The sequence below is a fragment of the Megalops cyprinoides genome, chromosome 18, assembly GCF_013368585.1.
Source record: "Megalops cyprinoides isolate fMegCyp1 chromosome 18, fMegCyp1.pri, whole genome shotgun sequence".
Classification (NCBI taxonomy): Eukaryota; Metazoa; Chordata; class Actinopteri; order Elopiformes; family Megalopidae; genus Megalops; species Megalops cyprinoides.
In genome coordinates this window covers 18,030,922-18,044,405 of record NC_050600.1, presented here as the reverse complement: position 1 = coordinate 18,044,405, position 13,484 = coordinate 18,030,922, and the positions used below count along the sequence as shown (strand labels likewise).

Genomic DNA, 13,484 nt, shown 5'->3' with positions numbered 1-13,484 from the left:
GGCTTGGTGTCCCAGGACAGGGTCACACCTTGTCATGGGCGAGGTTGTTGATCCCTGTGTTTGGACATTAAATATTGGAAGAGAAAAAAGAAGATGGAGTGGAGGAGGAATGTCATTAACAGTGGACACAAAAATTAAGTGATGAGTGGGTTCTTATATTTTAGGATGAGACAGGTTTGTTCATTTTGTGGGGATTGTCTAAAAATTCTCTGAACCTTCATTTGGAACTTCAATAAATCAATAATGAACTCTGGGTCGTATGAAACTTTATATAAAAAGGACTGTTTTTGTGGTTTTCTGTTAGGGACCATCCAAAGAAGAACGTGCAGGTGGCACAAAAGGAAAAGCTGCCTTTAATTTGTTAATCTTGATAAAAGGCACTGCTATGGCTGAACTGTTTTACATTGATAGAAGTGCCAAGTCCCTGCCCTTACAGCAGAATGAACGTTTTCAAGTGGGAGGTCTGATCCATCTCTAGTGCCAAATGACAGTACTTTAAACAATGCTTTCAAATGCAGAGGAATTCTTCTCCCATCATCATCATCATCATCATCATCATCATGTGTCCCTACCTGGAGATACAGCCGGAGGGGAATCCAGCAGTGGACCGAAAAACAAATGTTTCAGAGGACTAAGATTCCCCTCTAGATCGATGTCTGCAAAGAGCAGCTCTATATCTCTGCTCAGACAAACCCAGCACAATTACTCACTGTAATTGCTGCCCTATTTCTTTTGAGGAAGGAGCCATTAGGGTAACCCCATTAATGAGGAACGCGGTCCGGCTCCCCGCTGGTTGCCATTGAGATAGCGGACTTTGTCAGGTGTCCAGTCCTCTGTCTTATCGCGCCCGTGGAGCATGCATTTTGGCTCAGAGCCGTCCACAAAAAAAGAAAAAAAAGGTCAAAGCCTGAGGATGATAGCCCGGGTCAGTGATCTGTAGAATAATAACTGTGTGAGTGTAATTAAAGCTGCTCAGCTTCATTCAGAATCAGAAAATGTACTGTGGGTAATAAGAAGTGAAAAAGGGCAAGGAAATCCGCTGGAACGTGGAGTGCTTTTCACATTTATGCTTCTAGAGGTGATGAGTGCTACTGTACCGGGTGCCAGAAAACCTGGTGCCACTTGATTTCCAATACGCGAAAGACCGTTCGACCCCCAGTTTGAATCCTACATGCGAGCAGCGTTCCTGTGAAACAAACCTGTTGAGGTCGTCCATTTTTTCATAGTCGTCCAGGTCCAGGTAGTTGGAGGCCGGCCCTCGCGTTTGCTTTTTGTGGAAGTCCGGAAAGCACAGCCCGCCGTCCCGTCTTCCATAATACTGGCAGAACTCGTCCACGTCGGCCTGGAACAGCTCTGAGAAAAGGGACACGGGCAAATGGTTACAGAGGTGGAAGCGATATTGTGCGGGGCACACACGATGATCTAATAACGAACAGCAATGAAAAAGCCCCTCAAGTCAGTGCGACCATTAATCCAAGGGTGTGCAGCTCTGGGCCTACGGGGCCGCAGCTGCTAATCTGCTGCTATACATCAGGCTTACATCAGTTGCATGAGCTCATTCGGGCCAATCAATGGCTCGGCTGAAACCAACAAACCATAAAAACAAAGGCGCGAGGGGTAATGCACACCACTGCTGGTGCGCAGTCAAACAGCCTCGGGCTGCAGTTGGGAGCGACAGATTGCAGTAGGTCCTGGACACGAACTCGATCCAAGCGTTAGGTGTGTGGCCTCTGCTGCCATGGCAACAAAGAGTATATTGACACACTGACATATTTTACGAACTGCACCCCCATTCTCAAATGCTAGCGGTTCCCTTGTGACCGACCCGAAGGAGAAAATCACTATGTCACTCCACCAAATGGTTAGTAGAAGGGATAAAATTGCTAGGTTTTGGGATGATATAAGAAAAATGAAAAACTACATGATTAAAGAGTCATCAGAGACCAAGACTACCACAGGTCTTGGACAAGCCAGCAGTCCCTTTTTGCTAACTGATCCAAGACTAGGCCAAATGATAGTTCTAGAGAGAGCGCACCGTTGCATTATGAAAGTCTCCTGGGGCAGAGCTGACCGGTTCATTATGTTTCTAAGAATTTTACCACTCCTATTTTGTGAGTGTACAGTATATAAGGGGCTCACACGAGATCTGAAAAACCCATGTGAACCAAAAACAACCCTTGCCAGTATCAGTTCCCTTGTCTAAACCGTCTGAGGAAGAGGACAAATATACCAGTGGTAAAAACACAAACAGGGCCTCCGCTGTTCTTTCATGTTGGCTGAACCCACACACCGAAAAGAGAGCTGACTAGGGTAAACTGAAATGATAACATGCACCCCCCCCCACCCCTACCACCACCACCCGAAACATCCCCACACACAAGGGGTGTGATGGAAACCGCACCGCCAACCACCCACCCATCCACCGGTCGGACGCGAGTCGGCCACGCTGCGTCGGGACTGCTGACACAGTGAGGGGTTACCCAAAGTGTGAAAAGTTCACCAGGCACCAGGCGGCCACTTCCTCCCACCCCCTTATTGACCATTAAAATATCTTTATGGAGAGTGGTTTGAGTAATGGCGTTCAGCACTTGCTTCACGCGAGAAAAAAAGAGGAGCATTTTTTTTTTACTGGTGGTGTAGGCAATTCATTACCCAGATCCAGTGGTGTGGTGATTCCTCTATCGTTTATATTAACAATATTATCAGTGGTCCGTCAGCACTTTGAGATTATTGCTTACCAGCAGAAACATTGCCGTATTGATTTTTTGTCTCAATTGTGCTAGCCACTTTGCAAAAAACAATATTTATCGGCGTAGGAAAAGTATTTTCTGTAATAGTGTAACGCAACCTTCCAAGAATTAAAAATCACAATCTTTGCTTAACCTTTGCTTGGGGGACTAAAATTCTGTTGATAAGGTTTTAGACAATAATAAAGGTTAATCAACATCCTCTATGACTCAGTCTTCTCACTTCACATGATGCAACATTCTTAGAAGCAGTCCATGCTTTCATCATTTCACACTTTGACCTCTTCCCTTTACTCTGTGTCTTACATGACTGTCTCGACAGTCTACATCATTTCTCTCCAGTTACTCTAAATTTCTGAGTTCCCTCCGCAGCCTCTCAAATGATGATAAAATTGGCATCAAACCCCTGGTCTGTACCCACAGCTGTGCTAACCATTCTCTTCCTCTTCATTTTTTTTCACTTACTCCTTATTCCTGGAGATGATTATCTTGGAGAGTATCTCTTCCATCTTTTCCTTCTTCTGCTGTTAAATTTTGTTTATGTCTCTCTACCTCCCCAGTGATGGAATTAACATTGGTACTCCTCAGTGTCTTATTAATTTAGATAATCATGTCATGGCAACCCTCTATAAATAATTCTAAATCTCCTTTACTGCATGGATTTGACATTTTCTCAGGCTTCTCATTTAATGGCTTTAAGGCTTGCCCATGTATATTACCAAGTTTTATGTTTTCCCTCTTACTGTTCATCAGCCTCTGTTTAATCTGTATAAAATTAGAATTAATTTTGTCATTCCATATATGAATGTACAGTATGTGCTTCTGTTAAAATGCCTTTTTAATCTTGGATGCTCAATAGTATACTTATCGTAATAACTGCCTACATTGTGATTCATCCTGTAAAGGGCCAAGACAGTGGGTTTTAAATCTATAAAAAAAACAAAAACAAATGCCCTCAGAGGTCTGAACAATATAAGAACCATTGGACAAAGTGTGGTTAACTACGTCCATAAACATATGGTAGAAAATTTCACAGCTTCACATGCCCTTCCACAATTCTTCCCCGTTTTATTGTATTACCCAAAAAATTCTGTCCACAGCCCAGCACTAAAGTTATACTTCCATCTGGTTATCTTCCAGGACAACCTGGGTGGCCACCCAGAGCACTTGACATCTTGATGCACTTCAGCAGTTTTACATATACACAAACTTTGTAGAAAAATAAATGTGTCATTCGTCACCACATGCTGATCTGGGGAGCGAGACTCCACTGGCTCCAGCCTCCGTTCTCCTCAGCACTCTCAGTTTAACTCTTCGCCTCTCCACTGTCGTTTCGCCATCCCGTTGGACGTCACCCTCTCCTCCCAGCAGACACCGGATTGTTAGCCTCATATTCATTCCCGCCCGGTAAATATTTTACTTTATGCTGTGGAGGAATGTGTGTGTTTATGTGTGTGTATTTGCGTGTGTGGGCGCACACATGCGTGCATACGTGCGTTCGTGCGTGAGTGCACGTGTGTGTGTGTGTGTGTGTGAGTGTGTGTGTGTGTGTGTGTATGCCCAGTGTGCATGTGTGTGTAATTAGGGTGTTTTGTAAGCTGGAAGCTTTCTCTGTTTGCATATCTCCTCAATCCTAAACTTTTATGGGTACATAGTCCGTCGACCTGGCTGTTGTGTCCTCGTGTCATTTTATCCCCAAGGAATGTGCTAATGAGCAGGAAACAGCTGTTTTAAGACAATATTTGTGGAAAAAGGGCGCATTTCTGCAATACCGTAATCCTATTCCCAATTATTTTCAGGTCTTGGAGGAAATATAGACCCAGCCTAATATAAATGAAGTCCAGGGTCCGGTCTCCCACACGCGCTCTCTGTTTGGGATTCCAGCAGTACACTTCCCTGATTGTGTTTACATTTCTTTTAATTTACCACCAAAGAAAACAAAGGGGCGAAGCGAACGCCGGAGTTACACGGGGCGGCGTTCTCTCCTGTCTGCTCTCTCTCCCGGTGCAGTGAGGTGTTTGTCAGCGTCAGTCCCAGTCTAGACCGCAGGGAGGATGCTCCTGAGCCCTGGGACACCTCGGCGAGGGTGACGTCAGGGCCCAGGACCACGCCAGAGACACCGGGAAAGGAATCGCCTTGTAAAGCCCTCTATACATCGTTCTATCATTGGCTGTTTTTTTACAAAAAGCTTTTGACTGAATCAAAAATAAAGTAACAAAGCAAATCAAAAATCATAAACAAAGTAGCCTCCTCAAGGACCTCCATGCAGCTGTCACGGACTTTGTGTGTCTGAGTCACAAGTTCCCTGTGTGTAACAGAGTCTGAGTCACAAGTTACCTGTGTGTAACTGAGTCTGTTCATAAATTCCCTGTGTGTAACTGAGTCTGAGGTACAAGTTCCCTGTGAGAAAATGATTCTGAGTCACAAATTCCCTGTGTTCAACTGATTCTGAGTCACAAGTTCCCTGTGTGTAAGCAAGTCTCAAAAGTTCTGCACAGCAGGTGAGAAGGGTCACGGTCTACTCAAAAGGATATCAAAACTATCTTCAAAAACACCACTACATGAACGTGAAGTAAGTGCTCTAAGATTTCTTGTGATTTGGGAGTCTGTATTTCAGTAATGCATGAAACTGACTTCGGCTGAACATCACTAAGGGCAAGAATGTATGATCTTTGACGATAGGGATTGTTGCTCGGTGCTGCTTGTCCACTTTTTTTGTATTTATCTTTTGTCAGATGACAGTTCTGTTGGTGTACATGTATCTGGGCCAGATGGATTTTTCTAGTGCTGCTGATTTTATGAAAAGGCCCGTGCCCTGCTCAAACAAACACACAACTCATGCCAGTTCAGTAATGCACAGCGCGAGGCATATTCACCGAAAGCTGGCCTTAAGCGACTTTATGGGGCTCCGCTGTGAGACCGAGCGGCGACGAGCGCGAGGAGCGGCCACCCTTAATTGGCAGCGCTAAAAGAAGAATGAATTAATTAAATTGTCTGTTTCTTGAACGTCTGCCAACCCTCCGCCATCGCTGAATGCGAGTTCATCAGTCATGCTCGAAGTAAAAGCACAACAGCAGTGAATGACAAAAGGGTCAGGTTTTGTCCTGAAATGAACAAAGATAACCTGAGATGCAGCGTTCCCTCGACTTCAGAACTTTTCCCACATAGAAAAAAAAGTTTCATCTCTGATAGGGCTATCTGGCGACGGTACATGACTGCACATCACTCCTGACGTTCCCTCCCTACACAGCTGCAGCTCCTCCAGGTCAGGACCCATGAGGGGGTGCCCAGTGCTGTGCCTGGCACTGAAGAAGCAGCGTTACCTGGTATATGGCCTCTGCAGGTGTAGTAGAACCCCCTGCAGTAGTCGTGGCACAGCCTGGGCAGGTCAGGTTCTCTGTGCAGGCCCTTGTCGTTGTCAGGTGAGTGGAACAGCACCTGGGCATGCGGAGAGCAGTGGGCACACTTGATCTCCTCCAGGAGTTTGGCACACTCTGTGTTGTTGGTGGAAAATATCTAAAAAAATGAAAACAGAAAGACCAGACAAAGGTAAACAAACAACCATGCATTGAGTCAAACAGACTTGGACAGAGACTATCAATAAAAATAAGAAATAAGCTTGCCAGAAATAAGAGACTATAATTGTTGAGTGCCTTCATAGTATTGCTATGCAGAAGGAATAGAAAGAATGAAAACTCTTTTCTTTTCATTGAAAGAAAAGAGTTTCACACTCAAACACACACATGCAGACAACATAAGGCATACAAGTGAATCCAATGTATGCTAAAGTTCTATGCTGGTGTGCATCTGTGAAGAAAATAAATGATAATAATCCTATCGTTCCCAAAGGGACTTTTATCATTAGTGGATGTTGCTTTCTAAGAATACAGCTCAGACTGAATCATAAATAACATGTCAATGTACACGCAGCTGAATTGAATTATTCCTCCTTATGACGTAATTATTGTGCCACTCTCTGATCTGGTGAGCAGTTACAGCACATGGAACCCTCTTTACACAGTGATGGCTGCTGTCAAAGCTGCAGAAGGAGTACAGACCACCTTTACCAATGACAATGATTGACACCCCTATAAACACAAGTTTCACACCAAAACAGTTTTTTCTTTTTTGGATTCTCGTATGCATCTCTGTATTGTAATTTCAATGCACTGATCCATTCTATATGTCCTCATAAAAATGTATTGCGTGGACTAAATCCATATTAATGACTATATAGCCTGTAGCATCATTTTTACTGTGCTACTCTCCCACTTTAAATTCCCCAAACATGTACCCTCCCCCAACTCCCACTCCCACACACACACACACACACACACACACAGATCCCAATGGATTATAGCTGTACTCAGAATCAAAATGTTACGTCGGCCGCGCTGGAACTAGACAGGAGATTTAAAAGAAGATGTTCAACAGATTAGCAGCTTAAACGGAGCACAATATCATCTCTTTTCCAGACGCGTGCCCCTCTAGCAAAAAAAAAAAAAAAAACTCCGGTCTGGAAACACTTTGCGCTGTGTGAGGTCCGCAGTGTAAACACACATTTGGAGATAGATAGACACATCATTCCGGCTCTCGTTTCAGCCGAGACAATTACACCTGCTCGCGCCCCAACCTGCCACCCAGCCATCTGCGAGCATACCTCTTCCCCCTTTCAACAATAAACCGAACATGTGAGAAACTATTACGAGCTTCTCTTCTCCCCCGCCACAGACGCAGATGTGTCTCGCATTTGTCAAGTGTGTGAACTATGCTATTTTGCCCCGGCTTAATGCGCGAGGTGCAGCCATGACAATGCAGTAGTGACACACGAGGACCTAAACTGCTCCAGACTGATACAAACCATTTGTAGCAGATGTCTCAGTTTTAGTCATTTACACACATGTGCAGTCAGATACATAGGCTTAAATCCACTGATAAACTGACAACAGCTTCTTGGATTTGGAGCAAGTGACACTCACGCATGCACATGCCGTACAGTCGGTTTTCATGTGCCGGTTTTCACGAGAAAAATTAATGTGCATCCCATGTGTTTTATTTTTAGGTTATTTTTAGATGATTATCACTGTCAAGTGAGGACAAATTAGACGGCTTCAGCCCTGAAGACGAGCAGTGAGGGCTGTTACAAAGATGGCCAGTAGATGACATGGACAATGTCATCCATACTGAAACCAATCACAGTGAGTGAGTGAGGGAGAATGAGGAAGAAGGAGGAGGTTTGTGTGTGTGTGAGAGAGAGAGAGAGAGAGAGAGAGAGAAGGAGAGAGAAGGAGAGAGAAGGAGAGAGAAGTCCTCCTTCTGACCACTGAATAATTACTTTGCACAGAAGGACAGAGGGACAAAACAAGACAGCCACACTCTTTTGACAACATATTCAATACTCTGTAAGCCCTGCCCAAAGCTGTGATCCTTTCTGTACGAAGCTACTCCCAGGACCTCACTCCGCCTAGACTAGGGATCTGAGCTGCATGAGGTGAGAGATCCAGGACTGACCATATCTGCATCAGGGCTGAACTGAAATCAGCCTACAACTCCAGTTTATGTCACCATTATTGCATTATGATATTTGTTGTGGAGGTGGCATGGGGGGGTGGGGGGGTGGTCATGTAAAACATGTCAAACATGCCATGCACTAGGAAAGCGTTTATGTGTACTGGATGTCCAATGACAACCGAGCTCACCCTCGCCACGAAGAAATAAACACTGGCGCAACCTAGCGCCGGTGCGGCTCTCGGACTGCGCCTCCGCTTCACAGCTCAAGGGGTCCCGGGTTCAGTTCTAGCCTGGGGCGGGCCGTCCCTTTGTGTGGCTTCTTCCCAGCTCCCCGAAAAGACGAGGCAAGCCAGGGCTGATTTGCTATTCTAAAGTGCCCATTGATTTAAGCTGCGCTGCGACGGTCTGGCACTCGGTCCGCACAGCGCAGCATTTGTGTGCTCCCAGCCACGCCTTGCGCCCATATGTTGCTGGGACGGACTCCAATACTGCCATCACCCTGACCAGCATGGGGGGGGGGGGGGGGGGGGGGCTTGTGTTTGTGTACTCCAGCTCCCTCCACAAAGGAGGACAACACAAAGCTCTCCACCCAAAGGCTTTCTGCGTGTCGTAACGCTACCAATGAAATGAAAGGAATCTGAGTGTGAATATAAATGCAATGCACAGGTGAAAAAAGGCCTTGCCCTTCATAACCATGGTGGTCTCGTTTGGAATAATAGCTGCTGTACATTCAGATGTGTGATAGCCCCCCGGGCATAAATAAAGTTTATCGAATTGCATGGAACTGAATCGGGGGGAAGATGAGCTGATTATTGAGCAAACCCAGGACTACGGCTCAGTACAACAAGATGATAATTCAAGCCTTCACTACAATGGGCACCCCCTTCACCTTAGTAAATGCTAGCTTTAATATAACAATAACAATTTAAATTATGGAATTTGGTATGTACTGATTCAGAACAGCACCCCAGTTGTGTGAGCACAGAGAGATGAGTTTGACTGCTATTTCTCTTATGAAGGAAATGAAAAATAAGGATGGTATCCCGTACTGAAACAGGCAGAATAACAGAAACTTACCTAAAGCAAAACATAAAAGTGAATATTTTAGTGTTGAGCACACACACACACACACACACACAGCACTACGAAAGGAGTTATAGGGCATCTAGTGCATCTTGTCATCATTTTTTGACTTTGAGGCTATGCACATGTGCCAATCTTATGTACTGCGTTGCTCTGAGCTTAAAGTTTGTGTCATCTGTCATAGGACACAAAGAGGTTGATATCCATTAAAAGCATGCAAAGATGCCTTCATAGTGATGAAACGCACAACTAAGTGCATGCATTTCTGTGAGTCTTCTGCTGGATGCTGTCATTATTAGCCATGCCTTTATCAAACAGCCAATATGCAAATGGATCATTGTGGAGAGGCAGCTGTTGCAGATAGCCCAGAACTTTTCATTTCTTTCATTGGATCTGCACAACAATGGCTTTTGTCTGCGAAATTGCCGGAGCAAACATATCAATGTAATCAATGTAAAAGGACATGCTTGAAAACAATTGCTTGTCATCCTGTCTTTGACAGTACGGGCTTAAAGAGTCACTGCGGCGCAAGGAATTGCAAAAGAGACACAGTCACGCTGAGAGCAGTCGAGTTATATCACATAGATGCGTAAGAGTGTGTTTGTGTGCGTGTGAGTGAGTGCATGCATGAGCGCATGTGTTCATTCACACAAATTTTGAAAATATCGGTTTCAGCGTCATGTTTCCCTCACTGAAGAGCAATGAAATGCTTTGGATTGTTTTGCTTTCTTTTCCCCTTTTCCTCCTATCCCCTTTCTTCCCCAAAATATTGCCACACAGAGCACTGAAATACTGCTGCGAGTTTAAAGCGAGCCACTCCGGCTCATCTGGGAAAAGGAAGCTTGCGAGGGGGTGGGGCGTAGGACAAATACTCTCTCAAAGGCACGAACACTTGGACAGAACCAAAGACTGAGAGAATGATGGTCTCTACTTACACCCATTAGTGAACCAACTAACAAACACAATGGTGTTGTTGTTATTCTTTTGCCATAAGCAAAAAGACTCCGTGTGTGGGCAGCAGTGTAGTGGGGTGGAGGATAAGACGACCCCTTTTTGTCCCATTGGGTTTTTTCCCCCTATTTGCATGACTTGAGCAAATTAAATGATGCAATATGGCTTTTTGTCACTAAACAAAATGAGATACCACCCAGACACATATGTTGATTCACCGAATCTGTTTACATGAGAATAGGACCAATTCTACCGTGAACTCGGCATTAAATTTTGCTCGAGTTTCTTGCGTTTCGGTCTTTAAGAAGGAAGGACTGAAAGATTTCTTACATCGAGATTCCAAGCGGATACTTGATAGAAATGTGGTGAATACGTTTAGGCAGCGAAACACGATTAAATACCCACGAGAACACCTATTTGTTTTGTTCACGCACAACGGTATCTAGACGCCTCATGAAAAATAACTTAGAAGTTAAACCTTGATACAAAAAGTCACTCGATCACAAGTGTTAGCATCCAACAACAGAATATCTTGAATCGGAGAGGTCTGTGCGTTCGCGGCGATTACTTCTTTTCCTATGTTTTTCTTTTTTTTTTTTTGCTATGTGCAACGAGCATTTCCGAGAAAGAAACATCCAGAGAAACGTAGTCCCCACCACAGAGCCGAATAAAATGTTATGTCGAAGAAAATTTTGCACAAACACTTTCCAGGACTGAACAGCTTCTTTGTAAAGGCTACAATGACAACTTTGGGTCATGTTTTGCTTCGCTTATAGTACGCAAAGCGAGAACGTGAAAGGTTAGGGAAGGATAACCATGGTAACAGTGGAACGCTTTGGACACGCTCGAGTAGAAAAATGTTCCCTTCCTCAGGCGTCTTTCTCCAGTTCAATTTCTGCCACATTTTATGTAAAGTGTATTAGCGTGCTGGCTACCACATGCCTTGTAAAAATCATTTTAAACACATTCCAAATGTCAACAGTTGATCACATGTTAGATTTAACGCTGGCAAGGATGGCTTGCCTTCCGACACGTACTGACGGGTTGCATCTCAAGTTTTTAGCTTTTGCGTAACAAGATCTCTAAGCAACAGAGAACATGCATCCGTGGTAAGCGTCAGGGATAACAGCAGCAGATGAGGAAAACGTTTAGCTACGTACCCTAGCATCCCGCCGGTGAAGAATCTGATAGGCAGCTCTCTTAGTGGGACAGCAGGACACACGGGGGTACAACCTGTGACAAACCTCCACGCTGCTGCTGTCCAGTGACAGTTTTCTGTCTCTCTTTTTAAGGCGCTTCGGTAGGCTTCCATCGTAACATCTCCTCCTCCTCGGACTCATTTCGCCCTTTTCCCCAAATTTTGCATCGCTACATTCCCATACGTTCACCGCGATTGCCATCACCAGCACAAATTTCAAATGCTTCATGTTCAGAAAATCTCCAGGAAAACAAGTATATCTAAACGGAAAACAAAACGATTCTTCTCTGTGGAAAAAACAGAATAAAGTTGCTTCTTTCCAAATGAACGAGTGTTTTGTTTCCAGAGGTAAATGATAATTGCAATAATTTACAAGAATATAGATACATAAAGAATTTCTAATTAAATATTAAAAGAAAATAGTAATCTAAAATAAATTAATACAAGTGCTGGTTATGATGCAATAAGATAGAAAACATTTTCTTATATAAAAAAGTAATAAGGAAAAGAACGACCACAGTGGTTTGATGTCAGCTTAACTTTCTTGCTTGCCCATAAGTTAAAATCGGTTACTGCACAGTGGTTGGTGCGTTAGCTAGGATAAGTAACTCTAAGTCGACTCTCACTGGATCTTCAGAAATGCTCACATGTTTCTTTTGGTCTTTTTCTCCCTCTTTTTAACCAGCGCGCGAGGAGAGGAGCGAGCCCGGTGACGTATCGCAACATCAGGGAGTGCGCGCTCTTTGCCCCCCACGGGAACTCGCGTACTCATTGGGGGGATGGATAACCTGTCAGAACAGGACGTGACTCTCACTGTTGACAAACTGAGGTGTTGAAAACGGGAAGGAAAGTAAGCGACACAATTTCCATGTCCAGCTCCCACCCGGACGCAGGATAATTATACGCCTTGTCTCCTTATAGATTGCGATGGGCGAGAAAAAGAAGAAAGAAAAAAGTTTAAAATGCATAACGTTTATTATGTCAGGGTTTATCCGCAGTAGGACGATGTAGCGAAGTCGGTGGTCAGTGTGACGGTGTTCAGTTCTAAGAGTAATTGCGTTTGCGTTGCGTTTAATCAGAAATCAAATGCGCAACGCTCGTTGTTTGTGTGAGAAAGATAAAATTATTGCAAAGTTAACGAGTTAAACAATTAAAAGTTACGCTCTCATATTTATTATCACTGGTGACCAATCCTTTGAAGGACCGCTGATATTTATGCGACCAGTCATAGGCTAAGTTTTTGTTGGGCTTTGACTGTTACCCTAGCTGTCTCCGAACAGTGCGTGAGATCTCTTGCGCCTTAGATCACGAGCATGATTACGTTCTCCAAGAGTTTGGGACACTACAGAAATTCTGAGATCTCTAACGGCATTTAAGAACCCTAGAAATCAGCGCAATCCAAACAATAATGTAGTGACTTTTGTCTTTGATTTATTAAATATTAGAGCAAGCACGTTATTAGACCAGGGCTCACTCTGACTCATACAAACTTGAGCGAGTGCATGGCTGGAATACTGTGTAGTAGTGCACACATCTCTGTGATTGTATAGAACAAGAAGAGAGACAGAGAAAGAACATTACTTTCACAGTCCTCCATGTGACCACTCAGTAACTACATCACACAGAAGTACAAAGTAAAACAGTGCCACTAATTGGGGAGAGAGTTTAATTTTCATCCACTCTCATGACTAAAACAAGACGGACATGTATGAAGTTTCCATAGGAAGGGTTTGTCTCATGCTGCGGCATTCCTTGTCTGCAGCTTTTTTTTCCCTTTATAGACACATTTCTAAACCACAGCTATTGGCGCACCTGTTCTAGCTTGAGGGTCCAGGATGGACCAAAGCTCAACCTGCTCATCAAATGAGATCTGGACAAACAAGAATCTAAATTTATCTGGCTCTTGGCAACTATGGAAATGCCTGTCACTGATGAAGCAGTCAAGCTAGATGTGAGTAATTTCCTATGTTCTCAAGTGGCTATCCTCACATTTT

At 44.1% G+C, this 13,484-nt stretch overlaps 1 protein-coding gene across 1 annotated transcript in view; it reads right to left on the bottom strand.

The window, feature by feature from the left end:
• LOC118793173 (hedgehog interacting protein) overlaps positions 1–11,883 on the bottom strand; it is a 33,105-nt gene extending 21,222 nt beyond the window's left edge. The window contains exons 1-3 of the mRNA XM_036551220.1: positions 11,453–11,883; positions 6,071–6,263; positions 1,200–1,353 (exon numbers count right to left, since the gene is read on the bottom strand). Of these exons, the coding sequence (XP_036407113.1) occupies positions 1,200–1,353; positions 6,071–6,263; positions 11,453–11,719 (614 nt within the window). The 5' untranslated portion in view covers positions 11,720–11,883. The remainder of the gene's footprint in view (positions 1–1,199; positions 1,354–6,070; positions 6,264–11,452) is intronic.
• Positions 11,884–13,484: the final 1,601 nt, after the last annotated feature.